This window comes from Rhipicephalus microplus, chromosome 8, assembly GCF_043290135.1.
Source record: "Rhipicephalus microplus isolate Deutch F79 chromosome 8, USDA_Rmic, whole genome shotgun sequence".
Lineage (NCBI taxonomy): Eukaryota > Metazoa > Arthropoda > Arachnida > Ixodida > Ixodidae > Rhipicephalus > Rhipicephalus microplus.
The window spans coordinates 7,269,081-7,295,713 of NC_134707.1; the positions used below are offsets into that span (position 1 = coordinate 7,269,081).

At 46.0% G+C, this 26,633-nt stretch overlaps 1 protein-coding gene across 5 annotated transcripts in view; it reads left to right on the forward strand.

Moving 5' to 3' along the window:
- The window catches only part of LOC119164054 (uncharacterized), a 155,020-nt gene that overhangs the window by 120,108 nt on the left and 8,279 nt on the right, over window positions 1-26,633 (forward strand). For 2 of the 5 annotated variants that reach the window (XM_075870900.1, XM_075870899.1), the window contains exons 30-34: window positions 6,469-6,681; window positions 13,148-13,279; window positions 15,190-15,258; window positions 18,240-18,311; window positions 23,847-23,977. In XM_075870900.1, coding sequence (XP_075727015.1) covers window positions 6,469-6,681; window positions 13,148-13,279; window positions 15,190-15,258; window positions 18,240-18,311; window positions 23,847-23,977 — 617 coding nt within the window. Of the gene's footprint in view, window positions 1-6,468; window positions 6,682-13,147; window positions 13,280-15,189; window positions 15,259-18,239; window positions 18,312-23,846; window positions 24,973-26,633 lie in introns of those variants that run through there. The other 3 variants (XM_075870903.1, XM_075870901.1, XM_075870902.1) reach the window with 3 other exon arrangements.

Genomic DNA, 26,633 nt, shown 5'->3' on the forward strand with positions numbered 1-26,633 from the left:
GAGCCCCGCCATGGTGGTCTAGTGGCTAAGGTACTCGGCTGCTGACCCGCAGGTCGCGGGATCGAATCCCGGCTGTGGCAGCTGCATTTCCGATGGAGGCGGAAATGTTGTAGGCCCGTGTACTCAGATTTGGGTGCACGTTAAAGAACCCCAGGTGGTCAAAATTTCCGTAGCCCTCCACTACGGCGTCTCTCATAATCATATGATGGTTTTGGGACGTTTAACCCGACATATAAATCAATCAATCAACTTTCCCAACCGATCGCGATGGCGGGCGGCACTGCGACGGGGAGCAGCGCGCAGTCAAAGATGGCCAATATCGGTGCAAATTCACGAAATTTTGAGCCACCGCGATGCCTTGTGGGAATTGAGGCTGGCCCGCTGCCTTTGCGCGGGCTTTCCCGCCTTTCTACCATTCTCATGTCCCGACATGTCTGCCCTCCTTTGCTGTCTGCCGCGCTGGGAAGGGCGGAGTGACGTTTAACTCCCTCACCCGGTAGCGGATGTTGACTGTGGCGCCGCGCGGGGAGCCTCCCGAGAGGTTTTCGCGCGCTGCGTCGGGAGCGGCGAGTACAGTCCGGGACTTCAAACGGTGAGCCATGCATTCTTTTCCGTCTGTCGAGTCCCGTCGCTCGGGGCTCGTCGGACTTCGCTGACGGCGCCTCGCGCCCGATGCGAACGCTCACCTTTTGTTGCCCCGCTGCGTACTCCCGGCCGAAGGGCAGTACGGTGTCCTAGTGCGTGGCCTAGCTACGCCGACCCGTCTCCCTTCGAAGCCAACGCGAGCGCCTTTGCCCTCGCTCGAGCAACCGGGCCTTTGCTCCGGTGTCTCCGTGGATCAGCTTTACCGCGGAGACGTGCTCGTGGCACCCCTGTGTAGTACTTTGTGCCCGTGGCGTGGATAAGCCTACTTGCTTTCCCGCCGCGCCTTTTTTTGCAACGGGCTGTACTGCGTTTGGTGTTGCCACAATAAAGTGTTGCGACTTGAGCAGTATCGTGTTTCCCGCCACGGCGACGGTTAACGCGTGCCCTGCGGCTCGCTAAGACCGGACCCACGCTGGTGGCCGTACTCCTTCGGGATACGTGTACACCACACTGGCGCCCAACGCGGTATCAAAAGCTCTAGCTTTTGACTGCTCTTAGCGAGTCAGTTCGCCTGCGCGATTCGGGCTCGTCGCAACATGGCTGCTTCGCGGGACTTTTGTCCGCTGTCCCTTTTAGCGGATGCCGCGTTGCACACGGAGGCCATTGCCTCTATTGACGGGAACCCTTCTGCACCCGTGTGTGTCGGCACCCCCTATTGCGGTGACGACACGAGGCGCCTAGCCGCTCCCTTTGGAGATGGCGCGTCGCTTCGGAATGGGCCTCTTGCCCTACCCGAACGTTATGTCTGCTTCGTGGCATGCCGCGTTGCACCAAGAGGCCACCGCCTCTATCGACGGGCGCCCTTCGGCGCTCGCCTGTGTCGTCACCCCTTTTTGTGGTGAATACACTCCTACGTGGTAGCTGACGCGCTATCTCGTGCCCCCTGTTGTCTGCCGAGAACCTGGATTTCGGTGCGACGGCCGCTCGCGGTGCCTTAGCACATGCAAGCGTCGGGGGCGAAACAGCAGCTTCGCCGCCATTCGGCGAGAAGGGTGAGTCCCCATGCGGACAAACCTTGGCTGCTATCCAGGTAAGCGGCGCACCGCGAAGCGGCCGAGCGGGGGAGCTTTCCGAAGGCCACGAGGCCGAGAGTGAACCCGTAACGCCGACTCACGCGGCGGTTGCTGCGGTCCTGAGTGGGCGCGATACCAGACTCCCCCATTTGGGAGAATGGGAATTGCTTTCGGCAGCGAAGAGCTACTGAAGGCTCAGCAGAGTGATCCGTTTCGAGTCTCGGAGGGACGGAGCGCCGTATACGCTGCTTGCTTTGCGGCGGGCGCCGTTAAGCCGTCTTGACGAGGCGCGGAGCGCCGTTACGCTGCTTGTTCTGCGGCGGGCGCGATTAGGGGGCTGAAACAGCGTGTGTCGCTGAGTCCCCGGCGGATTCATTTTGCTGGACCATGACGGGCTCCTGCTGAAATATATAGCCACTGACGACGAGTCCATAGACCCGTTTAAGGTGGTTATGCCCAAAAGTCTGAGAGCCGCACTGTTGCGATCCTCTCACGACGAACCCATGGCCGGTCACCTGAGTGGCTCGAAAGTTTTTGCAAACTGAGCAATGTTGTGACCTGGCCCGGCACGAAGCGTGGCTTTTATCGCTATTCCGTGCCTGCCACGTCTGACAAACGGTTGAGCCAAGGGTTGGAAAGCCGCCCGGTCTTATGAACCGATTGTCAGTGAGCGTCCGTGGCGCGTACTAGCTGAAAGATCCCCTTTGGGAAAACTCAGCCGTGCCCACATCGCAGACCTGAAGCCCTTTGTCATGGTCTGACAAGCTTGCGCCAGTGCCCTGCGGCACTTCGCGCAAGCAACGGGCACACCCGGAGCGGCGGACCGCATTCGGACCCCGCACCGGTATAAGCTGAGGAAGCGGTCACCTTTGTGATTTCGCGCCGGACGGCGGACTTCTCCGCAACCGAAGGCCCTCAGTTTACTGTCTAGCCTCAGTATAGGTTAGCTTCTTTACGGCCTTTTCTCGTAAAGAAGTTGACCCCGCCGTGTCTGCTGCCAGTGTTTTCTTTTTTTTTTTTGAAGTGTTCATGTGTATTTTATGTTTTTGTCTAATATTAAGTGTTATTTGTGTTTTATGTTTTTTCGCCAGAGGTTGAGTGTCGTTTTGCTCTGTTTTTACTTTTTTTTCCGTATTCGTTTCGCTATCGCGAAGGGAGCTGTGTGTGACCTTGTGTGTCGGTGCTTGCCGGGAGGGAGAGAGACGAAGGACGCTTTGCGCCTACGCTCGCGCAGCCGTCGGCGGTGTGTGTGCGTGCGTGTGTAAGTGCGTGACGCTTCAGTGCGAGCCCGCGAAGAGTGCGTCATGGCTGCCCTCCATCGACGCGGACACTGGAGGTGCTGGGGGGTCATTGACCCACTGACGTCAGACCATCTGGCTGTGCTCTGCTCTTGGCCGTCGCCGAAGAAGCCGTGCTGCCTTTTCCACCATGGCTCCTGCGCGAGGCCAGCTGAAAGCAGCTATATGCTGCCGGCCAACGCCAGGGCGCCTCGCAGCCAATTTTGGTTCGGCCTCCCTGACCACCGGAGAGGCCCGGCTTCCCGCAACGTCCAGCTTCGTCATCGAGCCGGAAATGCGGGGCCTCCGAACAACCGAAGCGGCTTTCGTCGGACTCGCGGCTTATCAAGAGCAGCAACAATCCATCAGTGAGCCCCCTTCCGGTACCTGTGACCTCGCACTCGGGCATCGCACCCAGCGGACACTGTCACGCCTTTACCGCACCTCCGCGCACTGGACGCTATCCCCCTTTAGCACCACGAACACTAGTGCCACGTTGCTGTGCTCCCTTCTGCAGTATTTGTATAGTGTCGTGTGTTTATTTTGTTATTTATGTTTTGTTTCTCCTTTGTAATCATATTTCTTTTAAGCAGCAGTAGCAGGGCTGGACTGAGGTTAGCTACCGCTCATAGCAGTGTCATTTTAACTGCATGGGTGACGTCCGGCTGCCTTTTGCAGACCGGTAAAGGACAAGTTTAGGAGAGGGAGATGTGGGAATTGAGGCTGGCCCGCTGCCTTTGCGCGGGCTTTCCCGCCTTTCTACCATTCTCATGTCCCGACATGTCTGCCCTCCTTTGCTGTCTGCCGCGCTGGGAAGGGCGGAGTGACGTTTAACTCCCTCACCCGGTAGCGGATGTTGACTGTGGCGCCGCGCGGGGAGCCTCCCGAGAGGTTTTCGCGCGCTGCGTCGGGAGCGGCGAGTACAGTCCGGGACTTCAAACGGTGAGCCACGCATTCTTTTCCGTCTGTCGAGTCCCGTCGCTCGGGGCTCGTCGGACTTCGCTGACGGCGCCTCGCGCCCGATGCGAACGCTCACCTTTTGTTGCCCCGCTGCGTACTCCCGGCCGAAGGGCAGTACGGTGTCCTAGTGCGTGGCCTAGCTACGCCGACCCGTCTCCCTTCGAAGCCAACGCGAGCGCCTTTGCCCTCGCTCGAGCAACCGGGCCTTTGCTCCGGTGTCTCCGTGGATCAGCTTTACCGCGGAGACGTGCTCGTGGCACCCCTGTGTAGTACTTTGTGCCCGTGGCGTGGATAAGCCTACTTGCTTTCCCGCCGCGCCTTTTTTTGCAACGGGCTGTACTGCGTTTGGTGTTGCCACAATAAAGTGTTGCGACTTGAGCAGTATCGTGTTTCCCGCCACGGCGACGGTTAACGCGTGCCCTGCGGCTCGCTAAGACCGGACCCACGCTGGTGGCCGTACTCCTTCGGGATACGTGTACACCACAGCCTTCATACACATTTTTTTGCATTCTGCGGTTCGAATTTAGTTTTGAAATTTTCACAGATGAAAGAAGAAGGTTTGAAGATTACAATGCAATAAAAATCAGAAATACGAGAAATTTCGCTAAAAACGCGATTTTTCGACTCGCATCTCTCCTTAAAAAGATCTTTTTTTTTTGCATTGAGTCTACGAAAAACCAAGCAAACACTCTTGTGCTGTTTGTCTTAAATGAAAATTCGTCTTAACAGAGTTCATCTTAACGGGAGTCTACTGTGCACATTTCATCCACTTTCTTTTTAAACAGGTATGTACTGGTGCGTTAGGTGCATCGAAGTGGTCATATCGTCATGTCTCGCCTCTTTTCCGAGTAACTGAATACGCTCCGCTGAAGTGGAAAGGTCTACTTGATGAACCCATCGAGAAGTACACCCTTTTGACTTGGCAAAAACTTCTTTCTTCACTAGCATTGTGTTAAATGCTCGGGGAGCCAGAAAAAATAACTACAAAAGTTGCTTTGGAAAGGAAAGAGAGTCATGTATGTATACACGCGAGAGTGAATTTCGAAGGCTTCCCAGGAGTTTGTTTTTCTCTACGTTTTTCACGAGTATCCACCGTTACTGGTCAACATGCAGATGTGATATATAATCTGTTCGAACGGACATAAAATCATGTAATTGTCACTCAATGTAGAGTAAGCCATGGCTGCACTTTCCAAACGTGACCCACACGCAACCATTTTACAGACCGCCGTAGCTGTGCATAGTGCATCGTGGTCTAACGGCAGCCACCTGGAGCATGTGAAATAAGAGCACGCTCTACCTTTGTACTGTACTCGCGGAGCACACCGAATGTTGCCGTGACGTCAGACTGTAAGTGCTCCACTTTTTGGTGGCGTACCTTAACCACAGCATGCCTGCACACTGGGCTGGACTATATCTAGGCCTTCAACATAGCGAATTTCAAGAAACTTAGTGGAATCTGCATCACCAAATTTTAAAAATAAATAAATAAGTAAAATTAAAAACAGTGACATCACTACTAGGGATTTTAGGGGGAAATTTAAAAGTGGGACCTTCCACATTGATTTTTTGGGGAAATTAACCATACTTGAGTTTTTATTGGCAATTAATTATAAACCAATTTATTGTTTCACTATAGTGACACTTTACTTTATTTAGACTTTTTATTACTCATTTCAAGAGCGCAAAGACAGTGTCAAATATCATCACTTATGAACACGATCTATGGTTTATATCACTCGGGAGATCTTGTCTGACCCTAAACGAGAGATCAGGACTAACAGGGGCATTTTCTCAAGTCGTTGCTCTTGTTACAACTTTTATAATTTACCATTAGGCAATAAATAGCCTAGCTCACTCTCCTTCATAAAATTTGTCTCAACATTAATCTTCATGAACACTTTCTTAATTTGCCTTCTTTTGTGTAATCTATACCTAAAAACGTTCACGCTCATTGCTATAAAGCCATAACCTACTTGCGTGCATTTATACCTAGAGCTCAATGGAATCTACTACCACAATCAGCTATTGCTATCGCCAAAGGTCCATCATGTTTCGAGTTCTTTCTTAATAGCATGTTTGACATTGCTTGACTGTGCTTTGTTTAATTTACCATAATATAGCTGTGCAAAAAATGGACGGAAACACGAAAGGAGAGAAGAGGACAGACAAGCGCAGACGAGCAACTAAAGATTTATTGTAAGATTGAGGCACTTTAATAAAGATTCTGGTGATAGTCGTGCTTGTCTATGTTTTTTCTCCATTCGTGTTGCTGTCAGTTTTTTGCAACTCTCCTAACTTGTCATTCTTCTGAATTTCTTGCATATTTCATTACTTGTTCTTTTTTTTTTTACTGTTTTAACATGAATTTGTGATGTTTAATGGGCTGCCATTAGTTGTTACTTCGCTATTGACATATGCGATAGTTAATCATTTTTATAAAGAAATTTATATTATTCAAGTTTTCCTGCTTATATTATGTCAACTGTTTGGTCATGTTTTATCTGTAATATGCCTCTCCCATGTGTAATGTGCGAACCCTAAATAAACATAAACACTGGTGCATCTCGCAGGTTGCAAAACCTATGGTGCAGCAGCGATCCACCACACCAGCAGCTGTAGAATCTGCAGTTGGTCCTATTGCACATGAGACGATGTTCACTCCAGAGCTCACCAAAACACCACTGGAGTCTAGAATTTCGTGGACCGCAGCAAAGCCCATGGCACCGACTGCACCGCCACATGATACACAAGAAGCCGGGGCGAGCTCATCGAGCGGTGAATCGGTTAGTGGCACTAGAACCTTTAAGTTTGTGAGCGCTACTGCACAGCTCAATTTTTAGAAATATTGGCTAAATGGGAAAAGAGCGGAAAGTGAAAAGAAGTTATGAACAGACGGAAATCTCGGCAACAAGCCCTGCAGAATTATTTTTTATAATCATCAACAGCCTGACTATGTTCACTGCAGGACAAGGGCTTTTCCCACGATCTGCCAGTCAACCCGATCCTGTCAACTCGAAATGGACATATGACATTATTTTTGTTACAATAGAATACTAAGTGCCTTGAAATAACATCTCCACTTGACACACACACAGAGTTATTCACAGTTGGCGCCTGAAAGGGTTTAGTAGCAAGGCCTTGGCATGACGTGGCTTGATTATTGTGGGCTTAACATGTTCTTAGAAAAAAAAATCTCTGATTAGCTTGATTAGCATATAACAGCTATAAGCTCAGTCCAAGCTAATTAGCTGTTTAGCTTGGCGTGCAGTAGTTTAGAGAGGAAGCATAACATGTTGAGCAGATGAAGAGTACAAAAAGAGTTCGTGCCTGCTGAGCAGTGCTCTAGAAAGTAGAGGCCGATAATTAAAATTGGTTATTGACTGCTTAGTGCACACCTATTGCAGTCAGACACTCTTCTAAAACAGTACTTCAGGGTCTAGAACGTGCTGTTTAAAAAGCTGTCGCTACGTGTATTTTGAATTTTTACCACATTCATACTTTTAAGTGACTGAGGGGATTATTGTTTGTTCTGCTGGGACCTTTATTGTCTCAGCTTTCACCATGTCTCTGTGGTTGTAGCACTGTGTTATTCATTGAAATAATGTGTGGCCAATCAATATTGACGCATGCCACCATTGATGAACGAGCCGTTGTGTCTCATACTCATTTTGGGTTGAGAAGAAGAGAGCATTTTCGTTGCTCAGGTTCTGATGAACTGCTGGTTGTGCGTCTTGTTTTGCTCATGACATTACTGGTGGAGACAGTGGGTACGTGTGCTTCGGCTGTGTCGGCCATCTTGGAAACAGCTACATCTCCCAGAGCAAGAAGCAGGCGCCGCCTGCGTGGGCTATTCCTTAATTTGGTCCCTTGGCATCGACACCCAGAAAGATAGCAATCCGATGACAAGCCAGACGGTCCAAGCCAGCGATGCCCATGGTTCTCTTCTCGCGCATGTTTTTCATGGCCACAGACGCCAAAGCTGTTCCATGGAGACATCCTCGAGGATGTTGATGACTGGCTCGACCACTTCGATCGGGTTGCCAGTATCAACGAATAAGACTATGTTCGCAAGCTGCACCGAGTTTACTTCTACTTGGAAGATTCTGCGAAGACGTGGTACGAGAACCACGAGGGCTCCTTTGCAACCTGGCAAGAGTTTAGCCGACAGCTCCGTGACGCCTATCGCTACACTGAGAGGAAGGAGAGGGCTGAACAAGCCATACCCTGCAGAAACCAACGGCCGAACGAACTAGTTTCCATGTTTGTCGAGGACATGCTTCGGCTCTACAGGCGCGCGAACCGTGCCATGCCAAAGGAAAAGTAGGAGCGGCATTTGATGTGCGGAGTAAAAAAACAGCTTTTCACTGGACTCGTGCGCAATCCACCAACGACAGTCGCCGAGTTCATCAATGAGGCAACCACGATGGAACGTACTCTGCAGCAGCGGTCGTCACAATATAAACGCCAGATCCCGACCACCGCATGCTCTATCGGCTCTGACAGCGATATAAAGGCCCTCGCAGACTTCATTCGAAGTATCGTTTGGGACATATTACGACAACTTCAAGCAGTGGGATCCCATCCACTTGTTCCAGCCTTCGCAGATGTAATCAGACAAGAAGTTCGGCAGGTAGTCACACCCCTGGCCCCAATTGCACCACCGATTCGAGAGGCGCCAGTCCTGACATACGCAGCGGCATTGCGATCCCCTGCGCCACTGGCTACAGATCCTGCTATGCGGCCAAGGTACCAGGCTATGCCATCGTTCCACGACACTGCTTTGAGCCCGCCTCTCGGCTCAAGGTTTCCAAGCACACCCTCCCTTCTACCGCCTGCCTCAAGACAAAGTTGGTAGCAAGGCAAGCACTTGGCGCACCTCAAATAATCGTCCGCTCTGCTATCACTGCAGCAAAGCGGGTCACGTATACCGGAACTGTCAGTACCGGCAACTAGGTCTCCGCGGCTTCCACCATTATGCTCGATGTCCCCCGCGTCCCCCGGGAAAGCGTCCCCGGGAAATCAAAGCCTATCTCACGGGCAGTGAACTCCTTTGATTATTCAGCATCACCAGTCGAGATCACCATCGCCTCACTGGTCTACGTCACCTAGTTTGCCCTCGTCATCTTTTGCTTTTTTCAGGAGCCGGTCACCAAGTCCCCGCAGGAGAAACTAGGAACCACTTCGGTCCGGCGAACTGTAAAAGACTCTTCCTCGACACAACGAACCGACAAGGACCATTCCGATTTTGCAGTGTTCTCCGACAGCAGAAAGATCATTTCTGCCGAAATCGCCATCTTCGTCGATAAGCATGCATTCAACACCCTCGTCGACACCGATGCCGGCTATTCCATAATGAGCGCCACACTGGCATTTCAACTGAGGAAGGTTACTACATCATGGCAAGAACCCCAGTTGCGCACGGCAGGGGGCCATCTGTTGATGCCTACCGGTATGTGCACAGCACGCATTGCAGCGGCATGTGCACAGCACGCATTCGAATACATACGTCAACATTTGTGGGCTCTTTCCTCATATTGCACGTGTGCTCTCGGCCAGTCATTCTAGGAATGAACTTTCTTCGTGAATACGGCACCACCATCGACCTGCGTGAATCACTTGTGTTGCTCGAGGATCCTTTTCGCGCGGCAAATGACGGCACGCAATTCCGGAAAAGAGCGCTCTGTGTTACCAATAATTCTCTGACTTTCCCACCTCGAAGCAGCCCCTTTTTTCAAGGTAGAATTGGGACCGGACGTGTCTGACGCAGTAATTGCGGAGGCCAATTTTTCACTCCTTATTTCATGACAAATCTGTGTTGCCCGAGGAATCATTCAGCCTAGCAACAGGCATGTTCACCTGCTGGTCACGAACTTCAGCGACGAATATCGCCGCCTCACGAGACACACTGCCATTGCATATTTTTAAGAACTTGCCGATGCCAAAAGTTCGTCCACGTTAGCTTCATTTTCATCGAATGGCCATCCTGACGAGGCCTTCGCGAGCACTCTCGACGTAAATGAAAGTCTACCTTCGACTCAACGAGAAAGCCTTTTGCGTATACTCGGCTCATTTCAAGACTGCTTTGCCACTACGTCGAAGGTTAAACAGACACCACTTGCTCAGCATCGTATCATCACGGAACCCACCGAGAGACCCATCCGACAACATGCCTATAGGGTGTCGCAAAAAGAACAAGACCCTATACGTGACCAAGTCCAGCAGATGCTTTAGGACGATGTCATCCAGCCATCGACCAGTCCCTGGGCTTCGCCAGTTGTACTAGTAAAGAAAAAGGATGATACGTTGCACTTTCGCGTTGATTACCGTAAACTAAATAAGGTCACCAAAAAGGACGTTAATTCTCTACCCCGGATAGCTGACTCGTTAAACTGTATATGCAATGCTAAATATTTTTCCTTCATCGATTTGCATAGCGCCTACTGGCAAATCGCAGTGGATGAGTGCGACCGCGAAAAGATGGCTTCTATTACTCCCAAAGGCCTGTACAAGTTTAAAGTGTTGCCTTTTGGTCTATGCTCAGTGCCAGCTACTTTCCAAAGAATTATGGATACGGTTCTCACGAGGCTCAAATGGCAATCATGTCTTGTTTATCTTGATGACGTTGTGGTCTTTGCAGACATGTTTGAACAACACGTCCAATGCCTTCAGGCAGTTCGTCAGGCAATTAGAACAGCAAGGCTTTCTCTCAAACCCAAGAAATGCCATTTCAGATACGAAGAACTGAAGTTCCTTGGTCATGTTGTGAGCCATGCGGGCATCCGCCCAGACCTGGAGAAAACCTGCGCCATTGCCGCCTTTCCCGTGCCCACAAATAAGCATGACTTACGCCAATTTCTGGGGCTTTGTGTGTATTGCATGCGCTTTGTCAAAAACTTTTCGAAGATTGCTGAACCCCTAAACAGGTTTACAAAAGACGACGTCTCGTTTGTTTGGGGTCCCAACCAGTGCCATGCGTTCAACACCCTCCGAAGCCTTCTCCAGGCTCCGCCTGTACTGGATCACAATAGCGAGGAATGCCTCGCTGTTGTCTGGGCTGTAGCAAAGTTCCGCCTATACTTGTATGGCCGCCCATTCAGGGTAGTTAGCGACCACCGTTCCCTTTGTTGGCTTGCGAAGCTCAAAGATCACTCAAGTCGTCTAGCACGATGGAGCCTTCAGCTACAAGATTTCGATGTCACCATCGTCCACAAATCTGGACGGCAACACACTGCCGCTGACTGTCGTTCACACGTGCACCAGTCGAAAATGCCAACACTGACCTTGAAGACGACACTTTTCTTTCTGTTGTATCAGCAACCAGCTTGGCTGAGCAACAGCGTCATGACTCTGAGCTTATCCCGCTCATTGACTACCTGGAAGGGCGCAATTCCCACCCTCCTCAAAACTTTGCACGCTCGCTATCATCCTTTTGTTTATGCGATGGAGTGCTTTATAAAAAGAACTTTCATGCTACATAAGCTATGTATCTGCTTGTTGTGCCAACCACGCTTCGTGGTGACATTTTACATGTGGGTCATGATGAGCCTTCGTCCAGACACCTCAGCTATACGCGCACGCTGCAACGGATCCATCGCTCCTACTACTGGCCACGTCTCGCAAAGACTTGTGAAGCACTAGGTTCGCACATATCGCGACTGTCAGCGACGTAAGATTCTACTTTTACGACCAGCGGGACTACTGCAACCAATAGGCCCACCAAAGGGGCCTTTTCATCAGATTGGCATGGACTTGCTGGGGTAATTCTCCACGTCTTCGTCTGAAAACCGGTTAATTGCGGTCGCTGCTGACTACTTAACACACCACTGTGAAACAAAGGCACTTCCAAAAGCTACCGCAGCAGACGTCGCCCAATTTTTCGTTAACAGCATCGTCTTATGTCACGGTGTGCCAGCTGTCGTCATAACTGATCGTGGGACAGCTTTCACGGCAGAGATACTGTAGGAAGTCTTGTGATTAAGTGGCACGGAATATCGTAAAAGAACGGCTTACCGCCCGCAAGCAAACGGGCTGACTGAACGTCTCAATAAGACAATGGCAGACATGCTGTCAATATATGTGGACGTCGATCACAAGAACTTGGACGCCATCCTTCCTTACATAACTTTTGCGTATAACACTGCTGTTCAAGAAAGTAATGGTTTCACACCTTTCCGCTTAGTCCGCGGTCACGAGGTCACGCCGATGCTCGACGCCATGCTTTTGCCCGACAACTTAGGAATAGACCACACAGATGCCGCCAAATTCACGCAGTACGCAGAAGAGGCCCGTCAACTCGCTCGTCACGGTATTCAGTTTCTCCAAACAGCAGACATACGCCGCTTCAACCTTCGTCACCGTGAAGTTATATGAAGTTATTTTCAAGCCTGGTGATGAAGTCTGGGTGTGGACCCCTATCTGACAGCGTGGCCTTCCAGAAAAGCTTCTTCGCCGCTACTTCGGCCCTTGCAAGGTCGTACGACATCTCGGCGATGTTACTTACGAGGTTCTCCCAGAAGGCACTTCGAGACGTTCCCGTCGCCCCCCTGCAAACTGAAGTCATTCACGTTTCAGGTCTCAAATCATGCTTTTCGCTCTGGGAATCACCAGTGGAGTGACTGACCTTATTGGTAATTTCATGTATTTCTTTTTGTTTCGTCTTTTCCTTATATTCTTTCCTATTTTTCTTATTTCTCATTTGACCCTTGACTCCACAACCAACTACGTTCTTCCACCTTCCACCATTCATTTTGCTTGCATAGTAATTTTCGTCTCATTTTCTTTTCATTTTTTTTGCCTTCATGTACAACATCGCGACGGTGCTTCTTGGGAGAGGGGGTAATGACGCATGCCACCATTCATAAACCAGCCCCTGTGGCTCATACTCGTTTTGGGCTGAGGAGAAGAGAAGAAAACATTTTTCGTTGCTCTGGTTCTGGTGAACTCCTGGCTGTAGGTCTTGTTTTGCTCGTGACAATATTTTAGGCGGTAAGGTTATGTAGCACACTTCTCAACAGCGACAAGAGGGGCACAACACTCATAGCGAGTATCGTGTCTTTCTTGTTGCTGTTGTCCATGTAAACAAGTGTGCTGCTTAACCTTAAAGTGTAATGATCAGTCACCTACTAGCCCAGCTCTCAACCTTATTGAGCAATATGTTAGGGTTTGTTTGTTGAAAAGATGTATAATATTTGTGTTCAGCATGTGAAGAATTGAATGAAGTCCCTTGTTAACTATAACTTCTTTCTGCAGCTCTCGGTATTGGTGAATCAAATTGAGATGATGACATCCACCAAGTCAAAGCAAAAAGAAAGTAATGCACTGGCTGGCGCCAACAAGGAAGAAAGCACAGGCAAGCACACTGAAAGAGCCAAGACCGAGAAAGTGAGTGCTGTCATTCACTTTTTCGCAGGCTTGTGTAAATAATTGAGTGCCTCAAATATTTGCGTGAATATTACAGTGTTTGAGTCTGCTTCGATTTGAACTTAAATTATTGAAAGTTTCAATGTATAGTCGGCTCTTGTTAATTCAAACTCGAAGGGACCTCTGAATTTTGTCAAGAAGCTTTAATTATCAGAAGTTCTCAGATATATGACTGTCGGTGAAGTGACACCTCACATTATGATTAGGTATTGATTTTATCAGATTATGAAAACTTCTTAAGCGTTTTTAAACCCTCACTACACGCAATGAACAGAAAGCAAAGGTGTATGGTCCACAAGTTTATCAACCGTTTACTGCTGATCAGACCTACTAAAGCAATCGTGAATTTCCAACTGCTTCTTTGCTATATGTTGTCAGAACTGGTTTACCATGCACGTGCTTTATTACCATGCATGTACTAGCAAATCTTTTGTTTACTTGAAAGCCTGAGGTGTTTATTTCTCATCTTTAGACCTATTATTAAAGCATGTAAATTTTTAAACATTGGGAAAGCAGCAGATATTTTCTAATATAGAACCGTAAAAAGTATGAATTAACCAAATGATGGAGTTTGAAATAAGGGGCTTTTAAATACACTGAAAAAATAAGAGGGCCAACCAAAAATTGAATTTTGTTTGAATTGACCGAAGGTATGAATATTAGAGTGAATTATCTCGTGTCTACTGTATTTATTTACACCAGTGGTTCTCAAATGGGGTTTTGCGGACCCTAGGGTGTCCGGAAAGCCATTTCTATGATCTGCGCAACCCTCACTGGCATTTTTCTTTACGTGGGACTGTGCCCCATATTGGCGAACTGTCCAAAATTAAGGGATGTGGCACGTTTCTTTGATGATGTTGTTAGCAATAAAAGGCACCTGTTTCCCGCTCTAGTTGTGTTTTAATTTACCTGTGTACCTCTCCCTCTCTCCCCTCCGCTGCAAGGGGTCCCCCATCCCTTTCACCAGCTCACAAGGAGTCCCCGACACACCATGGCTGAGAACCTTTTATTTACACTATTAGAATTCGATTCGAAATTCGACCAAGTGACTTTCACTTCAAAGCTATGCTTCACTGTTTGCTTCCAACCTAAAAATTTATATTCACACAAGCCTAAGTGTTACAATAGATTTTTATTGAGGCATTGCGTATGTACTGTTGAAACTCAGTGTAATATACATTGAGGTAACGAAATAACAAAATTTTGTTGAAACAGGTTGAAACAAAAATTTCAGGGCTCAGTAATGTACAGATGGGACCACTGTTAAAGGGAACACTTGCGCACAGCGTGTTTGGATTTCATTCTCTCGTGAAAACATAATGACTTGGTTTTGTGTCAGACTACCAGTGAATGACAGTTCTGACTTATTATCTCACACTGGTGCCATACATGAACATTGTTTCCTAATCCACTTGCTGCTTGAAGGCTGGCAATATGGACTTTTCTAAATGTGGTGTTCTCTTTAACAGTGGACCACACTGTACATAGTACTTTCATTTCCAGCATCTGCAGTTTGTGTGAGATCTGTGTAGATATTACTAAAATACTTGCATCAGAGCCAACATTACCTTTAGTGGCCATATTTTTTAGTAACAAGGTGCAATTATCATGAACAGTTGTTCATAGCAGTCGTTATACTTAACAAAATGAAGTCATTTATCACTGAGCACCGAACTTTTGCTTTACACTTTTTTTCTCTTTTGTGTAAACACAAATTTACACATTTGTGCTCAACCTTGGTACTTGTGCTTCGTCAATGCTGGGGTGTGCTTACGCACAGCTCGCTGGACTGTTAGATGTGTCTGAAAGCATAGCATTCTTGAACGCAGCAGCTTTCTACAGTAAAGGCACAAATCTGGCATTTCTTTCAGAAGGCAACACCACCAAAGAGGGGCAAGAAACCTTCCACACCTGCAACTTCTCGTAAGCGAGGCCCGAAGGTGTGTGCTGTGGATTTGTGCTAATTTATTGTTTTCAGCATATAGTATCGGGTTTTTCAACGTTTCTTAGGTATGTCAGGCATTGCTGATTATTCATTAATGCTGTGTGATCAGGACTGTCCCAGCCATATCATTACAGAGCGTGAATAGCAAGTCTGAGCTTTGAAGCAATAAATGACTTATATATATATATATATATATATATATATATATATATATATATATATATATATATATATATATATATATATATATATATATATAGGTAGTCTTGTTGTGACCTAACTTATTTGCACAATATATTTTGAAAAATTAGAGCCAGGCTTGTGTATATATATCACTTTGTTTGAAGAAAAGTGCAAGCTACTTTGAATAGGAGTAGGCTGCAAATTATGAGTAGTAAAATACATTACATTTAAAAATCTGCTATACATTTCATCTAAGTTTATATAACTCTCTGTGAAGCATTATAAAAAATAGTAGTTTTGCACTTTAGCACTAAGCCTAAAGGAAGAAGCACAGCTGGGCGGTGTTCTTTGTTTCTCTTTCCTTTTTTTTCTTGTTCCTCTTTCCTTTCTTTTTCTCTCCATTTGTGTATATTATGAAGTCTTAATTGCGATGGGGTTTATTCGAGGCAAGACCTCGTAAAATGAACGGGCAGAGTATGTACCCAAACGAAGGTGATAATAATGACATACGGTGACAGGAAGGACTGAGAGACAAACGATGATGGTGATTATGATCGTGCCAAGGTGAGGAAGTCGATAACGAATGCCCCCAGCATCTTTTATTGTATCTGTTTCCTTTTTTCTATTCATTTCTGTCTCTATTCACCTTCAACTCTTTCTTGTTGCTATCCTTATTTCTCTTTTTTTTCCTCTCTTGCTGTTTGTTTGGCTGTCTTTTTTGTTCGTTTCTTTCTATATCTTCCTCTCTCTTTCCATGGCCCCTGTCTCGCTTTCTCTCTCTGCTTTTTTTTTTGTTTCTGTTTTTTCTGTTTTCTGTTCTTTTAATCTTTCTATGTTTTTACACCCTTTATTTCTGTATCTCCTCTTTGTTTCTGTTTCTTTCTATCTCTCTCTTTATATAATACATGTATTTTCTTTATTTTTTTTTACTCTCACACCTGCTGTACACAGCAGTGGGGGCTTGTTACATTGCTAGCGCACAGCACACCCCCTTGATAAATTTTCTGGTGACATCGCACAAGCTACGGGGAACTACATCATCTTTAATGTTAAAATTACAGCTTACATGTCGTAATTTAAACTTTACTTTAATGTTTGGGGTCAGCATCTCTTTTCTTAAGTATCTTGACAATGGGTGAAATTTGCTGACGTTTAGCGAAAAGGTTAGGTGCAGTGGTGTTGCTCATAAAGAACAAGATTGATGCACACACACTGACATATTTGTCATTGTTGCACCTGTTTGAACCAGCTGTATCATTTGTAGCGCTGCACCGAACTTTTGGCTGGGTTGTCACATGTATTTGAACTCATTAATTTTCTGGTTGTTGAAACTATAAACCTGATTTGAAGAGAAAAGTAAAATTGAGGGACTTAAGGTGCTGTGATTTGAACTCATTAATTTTCTGGTTGTTGAAACTATAAACCTGATTTGAAGAGAAAAGTAAAATTGAGGGACTTAAGGTGCTGTGACAACTGCCAGTGAGCCTCAAGAATTCAGGGTATTTAGGCCTTTATTTAATGCAAAAATTACAATATAGTACAGTAATAAAGAAACATTTTAATTTAATAGTACATTAGAGCATTGCTTCTGTCAGCGAATTTTATGAGATTGTTTGTCTTCTGGTTGTGTTTTTTGCCACAAAGGAAATATTAATGTGCTTTTGTCAGCAAATTTTTTTTGTGATTGTTTGTCATCTGGTCGTGTTTTTTGCCACAAAGGTATTTTAGTCGAATCTCATTAATTTGAACACGCTTAATTCGAACTCACGATGAGGTCCCGTCAAAGCTATGTGTATTTCAATGGGCGAAAGCGCCCGGTAATTCGAACGCACAAACACTTTCAACGGTTGATTTGAACATACCGCACTCCAAAAATGCTCTTAGCACCCCGCTCAATCCCGCGGCGGCACCTCCGACACCTCAACGCTTAGCGCGAAAGAAAGGAAAAGGAAACAAAAAGGCTGAGGTGGAATGTTTGCTCTCTCTCAAATGCTGATTTGCGAAACGCCTGTGCACGCTTCTTCGTTTCCCGTCCCTGCCACGTGAAGACTCTTCTTTTTCTATCGCTACGTGCAAAGAGAGAGAGAGAGAGAAAAAGCTGTCGCTGAGTATGGTTCTCTCTCATGCGCCGGTTCCACGCTTCCCCCTTTCCTGTCCCTGCCACGTAACCTTTCTTTTTTCAAGCACGCGCCCGAAGAAAGCAAGAAAAAAAAAAAAAGCTGCCGTGGAGTGTTGGTTTATCTCAAATGCCAATTTGCTTCTCTCCATGTGGAGACGCTCCTCCTTTCTTGTCACGTGCTGGCCACGCTGCGGCTTCGGCGCGGAGAATAGTAGCGTCGATGCAGTCATCGTGGTCTTCAAGTGTCGGCGCTGGACATTGCCGCGCACAACTTCCCTTACCAGGAGAATGCTGAAGCCGAAGTAGACATGCTTTGCAAGCTGTGTGCGAAATTGATTGACTCGCTGCAAGGCAAACGTGTGCTGAAATAATCACAGATTACTTCAAATAATGACGGATGTCCTGTGATTTGTGAATAAATGGAAGTCTTCTAAAACTTCCCCCTCGTGTGTTAGCTCAATGCACATGCGCCACTGCATGGGGAGCCCTACGTTTACTTAGCTTTCATTAATTCGAACTTCTTTTAATTCGAACAAATTTTCGGACCCCTTCGAGTTCGAATTATTGAGATTCGACTGTATTAATGTGCTTATGTTCATTGCCTGCTCTGTACTGTTGTCTGCTCTATGCGGTTGTCTGCTAATTTACACTATGCTCACTATGAAATGTTTCAGAAAACTAGGCGTGGTGAAGCCAGCAGAGAGGCATCACCCTGTGACATTGACCTGTTTGCAGAAGCACCTGAGGTAGTTTCTGTTTTTCTGTTTTACAAGCTACAAGGTCACTGCTCATAAATCATGCATGGGCTCTGTAGCTTGTTCTTTTTTTTTTTCACTACTTGGACTGCTTTATTAGTTTTAGTGCAAGTTGGTAGGAGGAGGATGAATTCTACCTAAACTGCAGGGGATCGTAATGTCATTTAATGTGTACTTGCTGTAATTCATTGTAAATAATGCAATAAATGGACATTTTGCCTGTGCGACAACAGAAAAGCTGTAGACAGCAGCCTCACCAGTGGTAAGGCACTGCTCTAGGTCAGATTTAGTTTATTCGTGAAAGTGGAGAAATGAAGTGAAGGTGTTAAAGTTTTAACAATAACACATTGAGGGCTAGGTTTTTCTTACAGCCTTTCCGGTTCACTACCATGCCTTGTTGATTGTGGCATAGAGCTTTTTGTTGGCGATTTTACAAATGCTAACCAGCACAGGGATCTGTGGCGTTGATACCTTCTAGTTAGTAAATGGATTTGTCTAATCTTCATACTTAAAACCTAAATACCTTATGTTGTGACATTATTTATTATGCTTTACTTTTCTCAATTCACTCATTGATGTTTAAGTACAGCAAGGCAGTGAGTATCTGCGTGTAGGAGTATATATCATTGCGAAAACTTATGTATTTATAGCACAAGATTTCATTGAAAGCTGCTAATTTGCAAAACCTAAATTGCATCTAAACCATAAGGATATAATTTTATGCAAATTTATGTACCTATAATCATCATTTCCATGCTTAAACACAAAAGTAGGCATGCTGCTGTTTAGTAAGTATAGTAAATACATGACCTCTAGTTTCTAGCATTGATAGTCACACTGATGTTTGGGGGGAAATTGAACCATATAAGGTATTAGAATGTTTATTTCCTATTGCAGTCTTCGTAAAGTGGAAAAAAAATTATGGTTATGATGTCAGTAGCCACAGAATGGATGGCCTTGCGACAACACTTCAGTCTTTTGATTAATTTTTCTGATCCGATTTCAGATTGCCATAGAGATTCTTTTTAGAGCGGTTTTCGAAATATGAGAGCTTTTCAGCTTACAACTTACATCTGTCTGTGTTTTAAGTGAATTGCTTGGAATTTTTAGCAACGCCATCTTGAATTTGCTAGCATTATCATCTTTTTTGAAGAATGTTGAATGTCTTGTTAGTGCGTCTTTAGCAGTGAGCAGAAAACATGTTTATTGGGGGAAACGCAGAGGTAAAGCCGACCAGCTGTCAAGCGGAGAAAGCGCGAGCAGCAACAACACTCTTCCTTCTCTTCTTTCACTGGCACTCCTGCCTGTGCCATATTTCATTGCTACAGATCACTCCCCTCCTCAGAAAAGGAGCCATCCTGGCGACCTATGTAACGGGTAAACCAGGTGGGTTGTAGCGCTGTGTCAATCAATCGACATGAACAGTCTCATGGTCGCAACGGCGTAGGTCTGTCCATGTTTGAATCGGCTCAACAACATAGTTTATCTGTTAGCACTGACATAGGACTCTGTAGGGGCCTTTGTGCTTCGGCAGAAGCTTGGTGGAAAGACCAAGAGCAGAGGAGGGAGCACGAAGCCATACCAACGTGCCAGGCGAATATGATTGGGGAGGTTGGTCTTCATCATGACGGTCCTTCTGGTACGCTTGATCCTGTGCGGTTAAGGAATGTGCGAATCACCTGCGATCTTCCGCATAAGTGGCGACTTCGAATACAGTTGTAGTTGTGGATTCTGAAGCGTTTGGACGGTACAAGAGAATAGTGTCTATGAATGAGGAAGGCTCGCGCCCGTTGAGGAGGAAGAACAAGGAGAATCCTGTTGTAGACTGAATGGCGCTATTGTAAGCGTAAGTAACAAAGGGGAGTATGCGGTCCCAGTTTGTGTGGTCAGAGGACACGTACATAGATAGCATGTCGCCCAATGTGCAGTTAAACCATCCAGTCATCCCATTCGTTTTCGGATGGTATGCGCGAGTTGTCCGATGCATAACGTTGCAATCACGAAGAAGGGCTTGCACGGTTTCGGAAATAAACGTACGTCCGCAGTCGCTGTGTTGCTCACAAGGCGAACCATGGCGAAGAACAAGATTGTGAAGGATAAACAAGCCAACTTCCCGTGATGTGGCCTCTGGCAGCGCAGCAGTTTCAGCATAGCGTGTAAAGTGATCGATAGCAACAACCACCCAGCGGTTCCCGTCAGAAGTGTAGGGAAGGAGACCGTACAAGTCAATTCCAATGAGGTCAAAAGGTCGGGATGGGCAAGGCAACAGCTGCAGTTGCCCATTGGCAATGTTCAGTGGGCTTTTTCGGTGTTGACAGTTGGAACATGAACGTACGTACTGTCTGACAAATCGGTACATTCCGCGCCAATAGTACCGTAGCCGGAGGCGTGCATACGTTTTTAACACACCGGCATGGCCGCGTTAAGGATCTATGTAAAAGGGGTCTCAAATAGCAGCACGTAGATGGCGAGGAATCACAAGCAACCACTTGAGGCCATCGGAAAGGTAGTTGGGACGATACAGGAGTCCATCACAGATGGCGAAATATCGAGCTGTACGTCGTCGTGAACGATTGGCGATACCTTGGGGCGGCTGAGACAGTACCTCTATCATAGAGATTATCGAAGTGTCTTGGCGCTGCTCGGAGGAAATGTCTGTGAACAAAAGTGCTGCACCATCGAGACTGGAAACAGCCCCGCCACGGTGGTCTAGTGGCTAAGGTATTCGGCTGCTGACCCGCAGGTCGCGGGATCGAATCCCGGCTGCGGTGGCTGCATTTTCGATGGAGGCGGAAATGATGTAGGCCCATGTGCTCAGATTTGGGTGCACCTTAAAGAACCCCAGGTGGCCGAAACTTCCAAAGCCCTCCACTACGGCGGCTCTCATATTCATATGGTGGTTTTGCGATGTTAAACTCCACATATCAATCAATCAATTATATGGACACTCTTCACTGGATTTTGCCACCGGCGTCAATGACACTCACCGTATATGTATACAAATCTATATATATGAGAACGCGAGAAAGAAAAATAATTCGAAAAAAGACTCTGGCAAGTAGCATCGGTGGAATCTCTTAATTATGAGTGCGAGGTGCTAACAACTGAGCCTCGAAGCAGCACCTCCTTCATCGTTCAAACGGCAAGCTATTTATATCTACCACTTACTGCTTCTGACGGGCATCTCGGGAGGAACTATCATGTTTTCAGCATTAACCAAGATGGCACAGTGAGCACGTGTCACCACATCGTCACGACGCGGTGGCTCGCGCTGTCATCTCCCATGCGTATTTTGCCCCGCAAAGAAGGAGCAGGGTGGACACTAAAGTGCACTTCTCTCTCAGTGGGGACACTCGTAGGTCTTGGCTGGCCTTGGGCTATCACCAGAACGATTCTGTTGTATTTACTAAGCGCATAAAGGGCACACTTTTCAGACACAGCGAACTAACAACTGAGATGCTTATTCGTGTTCATTTGTACCTGTGAGTACGTTTCATGCATCATTTGTGCGTGAGGAACAAGGGGCATATTTGGATCTGCTTGCCATACTGCGCGTAACCTTTCAATTCATTGCTACTGCGTTCATTGTTTCGCCTGCAGCAAAGTGTGACTCTTTTTATTAGAAAAAATTTAGATTTACGATGATGTTTGAACCTAGAAGGCTGCTCCAAAACTAACTCGTGTTGCTCCCAAACACACCTTCTGGTGCTCCCAACATGCTCCAAAACTTCTCTTAAAAAAAAAAAAAACTGTGCCAACAGTAGTCCTAAGCAGCATTATTTCTGCTCCCTGAGCTGCTTCAAAACACTGAAGTGCACTTCCACCCCTGAAAATGCAATGAAATGAAATGGCAGCATGAAAAGAAATGATAATTTGATAACTTTGAGCATTCATAAACTGCATTGACTAATGATAATGAGCAAATGTCTTATTGAAACAGCTGAGTTACAAAGCTAAATCAGAACCTGTGTCATACAACATGATTACAATTCTGAGCTTCTTTTTGTTGTTTTACTAGTAAAGCTTTTAGCAGATGTCTTATTTGAGCTATAGGCACTGTAGTGTACACGTAACCCGAATGAGTGCGGCCACTAGCGTGGGTCCCGTATCAGTGAGCCGCAAGGCACGCGTTAACTATCGTCATAGCGAGAACACAGTACTGCTCAAGGTCGCAACACTTCATTGCCTGTGGCAACACAAACAGCGAAGAAGGGAAGTCATGTCGGGACATGAGAACGACAGAGAAGGCGGCACAGCCGCACAAAGGCAGCGGGCTAGCCTCAATTTCCACTGCACAATTCTCAGTCTCTGTTACAGAATCTTGTAGCTCGGGGTGGATCTTGTGATAGTTTAAGAGTGCTTGATGTATACATACCTTCTTTGTGCAAGCTCACACGGCAAAGTTCCTTGAACAGACAAAATCCGCAACGAAGAGGACATTGAAAATTTCCCTGTGATATAAAAAGGAGTGCGTTGCTTTATTGTAAATCTCTGCTCTCTCGCTGCTGCTTTGCGTGGCTTTCACGAAAATTTATTGTGGCGTCCGCTGGAGCTATGTGCCCAAAGCAAACATTTTGAAATGGTGCGGTGTAATATCTCTCTCAGTGATGGAAGGGCTGCACCAGTTGCTCCAAACAGCTTCAAAATTGAATCGCTGCTCCATGCTGCCCCAAACAAGAATTTTTATTAATAATTGCTCTAAGCCTGCTCCAAATTGATGCTGAGAGAATGAAAATGACCAACTTTACTGTTTGACCAACTCATAAGTCCTAAAGAAACTGAAAAGAAGCTGTGTACTATTATCCCAGTGAGCTACAAGTGTGCAGCATTATCAGCTTTGATCTCACTTGTGCGACAAGAATTGGCATTAAGCATATAGCTCATTTTGCTGTTTTTTTTCTCTGCTAGACATGCAGGCTAAAGTTATCAAATTCCAAAATGAGCAGCATTGCTTTTATCTCATACTGATTATCTGCTGCTTATTTGGCTACAGTTGTGTGAGACTGCAGTTACTTCTAAAATGATTTTACGGTTTGATTTGATATCTGCGACAAATGTTAGTATTTTAAATCCTATTCATTTCACAGCACATTTCTGACAACCTGCCATTCTTTGCTATGTGGGTCCTACGTAGCTTCTAATCAATAAAATGAAGTACATTGTAATCTGTGGGTGCCATGGACTTAGCATACGATGTATCAGGAAATTTTATCGAGCCAATGAAAGTATCAAAAATACATTGGAATTTCTTATGTCACCCGCTCGAGATTTCGGCACGAAATTTGAAAAATGAAATTTTAACCTCTGTTTTCTCCGCTAATAATGAACTTATTACATTGGAGATCTCAGAGTGCAGTTTATCGATCTAAATGAACGCATTGTTTCTCTTTAGTGTCTCTTTAATGTGGAATTGCGCTTTATTATGTGATTAGTGAACTTTTGGAGCATGAACAAGCTTCATTTTTTTCTTTACACGATTTATTTCAAAAGGCTGGATGCTTTCAAAACATGCCTCCTTTGTTGCAGGCACCTGCGGCTGCCCATGCACGGAGCGGATCAGCGCGGACCACCACCGAGTCATCTGTGGCTTCACCCCCTGCTAAGAATAGGAGGTTTTTCAAATCAACGTACGGAGGGTGGAATGAATTGTTTAAAATGTAATCTAAAGACTAGTGCTAGGGCTACATCCAAATTTTGCATATTTCCCTGCTTAAGCCTGCACATGGCGTGGTTTCATTCTATGTTAGTTTTTTCATGCAGTCTCTGGTTTTCATGCAGTCTCTGGACCTGTGACTGTCTATATGCACACACAGAGTATTGCTTTTGGGACTAAAACACATTAGCCTAATGACCGGAAGTTTATTTTGTTAAGCGTCGAGTACTTTGGGCAGAGTTGGACAGAGTAATTCGGACAGTTCGAGTAATTTGGACAGAGTTGTTAATTTGATTGCTTCTTTTGTACTTGCTCGAAGTTAGCAGCAGTGTTAGTGGAGTCATTTGGGCAGAGTTTATAGTTATTAATTTGATTGCTTCCTTTGTGCCTGCTCCGGAGTTAGCAGTTGTGTTACTGATCTTATTTTGCATGCACTGCAAGCAGGAATTCAGTGCCGGCCTTTTATTTCTGCCACATGCTGGCAGGTGGCTTTATTTTTATGATGCTAATGCCATTTTAGCATAGCCATGATGAACTGGCATTCGTTCATTGTTTTAAGACTTGTATGTTTGTTTGCATAATACTCTTTCCATCTTGAGCATATTTAATTATTCATTTAACATATATAGTATACAATGCATTGTACACATACTTATTTTAATGTCTTTATTTTGAATTTGAGTCGTTTATTATGACACCACTTGTAATAGCTGTAAAGTTGTAAAGCAGCTGCATTAAACACGTTAATTTCCACAGTGATCAGAATTGTGGTTCTTCATGAATCAGTCGGCTTTCATGTGAGCATTAGCGGTAGGAGGTATCTACCATTCAATATTTCCTTCTAGCGTGAAGGAGGTTGCATCTGTTACTTATTATGTGTTTCTTGTTATTGCGCACTAGGCATAAGGAAGCCTTCCTGACGAAAAGTACCAAGGCCTTTTTATACTGCATTTTGAAGACAGACAAACCGTGCGCCAGCAACAGCGAAAGAAGTTAATGCATTGTGGTGTCTTGATATGGCGAACACCACGCCACGCTTTTGGAGTGAACGGACACAGTAGACGCGGTTTGTACAAACCAAACACACACACATTTATTTAACTAATTTATAACGACGATATTGTCTGCCGAATCTATACATCAATCATTATCAACACACTAGGACATCTGTACACAATATTACCATACACTCCATGACAAACACACAATAACATGACAAACACAATAATAGCCCACCCAAGGCGGGGTCGCCAATGCTTGACTTACCACGAGGGCCCCCGACGCGCAGCCCGCGGTGCCAGACACCAGGGATTCACGCTAGAGATAACCGTTCACGGCAAACGCCATGTGCAGAAAAGAGTCGCTCAACTCTCGCCCGCGACCAAGGCTTGCCTTCCCCCAGGGGTCACTTCCAGTGCTACACCAAGATGATGATAGTGGTGATCAACGCGATCACGCCACCTACCGCCCGGTAGTTGTAACCCGAAATGCGGTTTTTGGGCGAGACATGTGCGCCACGCAGCGTCAACAACTTTACAGGGGGTGTCAGCAACCCTACATTTTTTCATTTCATTTCATTTCATTTTATTACCTTAAAAGCCCAACAGGGGCATTACATAAGGGGTGGGTTTACATATGTTCATTATACATTGTTAGAAATGACATTTGAATAAGCATTTATTAAACATGACGTGGAAATATGGTTTACATGATTTTGTGGTATATACAATCAGTTGGAAAGATGAAAAATGACATCCAGTAATTGTTATTCTGAAAAATGATGAGATATCTCTTGCATGAATGCGGGTGCGCTGGTTAGGGCGGCAATTTGGTGAGGCAGGCTGTTCCAATCTATGGCTGTGCGAAAGAAAAAAGAACCTGAAAAGGTAGTAGTACGAGTGCGGGGGCGGCCCACATGGTTGATGTGCCCAGTTCGATGCGATGTTCTGCCAGGGGGAATAATGTACGGCGTTTGATTGAGCGAACAATGATAAAACTTATGAAAAAGAGATAGTGATAAAACACGGCGACGATGGGCAAGGGTCGGCAGACCTAAGTCCTTTCGCAATAAAGACACGCTGACATGATATGAATATTGAGAAAATATTGAATATTTTCAACCTTAATTCAAACCATATTCTGAAAAACAAAGAAATCAGCTACACAAGCTCTAACAAAAGAAAATCGCAACACATGTCCCTTCATAATGTCCGGCTCGACTTCAGTAAACCTCAGTACCGGTCCCACAACAGCAACGTTGCCGTCGGCCAATGATCCGTCACTCGCGCCAACACATCTTCCGGTTGCGACCAGCACTCTCGAGGGCGCCGGACTGCAGGCAGTTGCGCAGGTCCCAGGCATCTCCATCGCCTGACCTTACGACCGCATTCCTGGCCAGCAGTGCTGACGATGTGCAGAAGACAGCCAGCCATAGATTACATCCCTCCCGCTGCATACTTTCCAAAACACTCGACAGAAACAATAGAGCAGGGCCTAGGGAAGGGAGCTTCGGGCTTTTCGTCCACGTGGTACGATGGTCAGTACTGCTAGCTAATACATCGGCAGTGGCCGAGACGCCCATCAAAATAAAACAAAAATTACTCTTGATAGCTAGTACATTGCAAGATGAAAAAAAGTGAGGGAAGCAGAGTGCAACACAT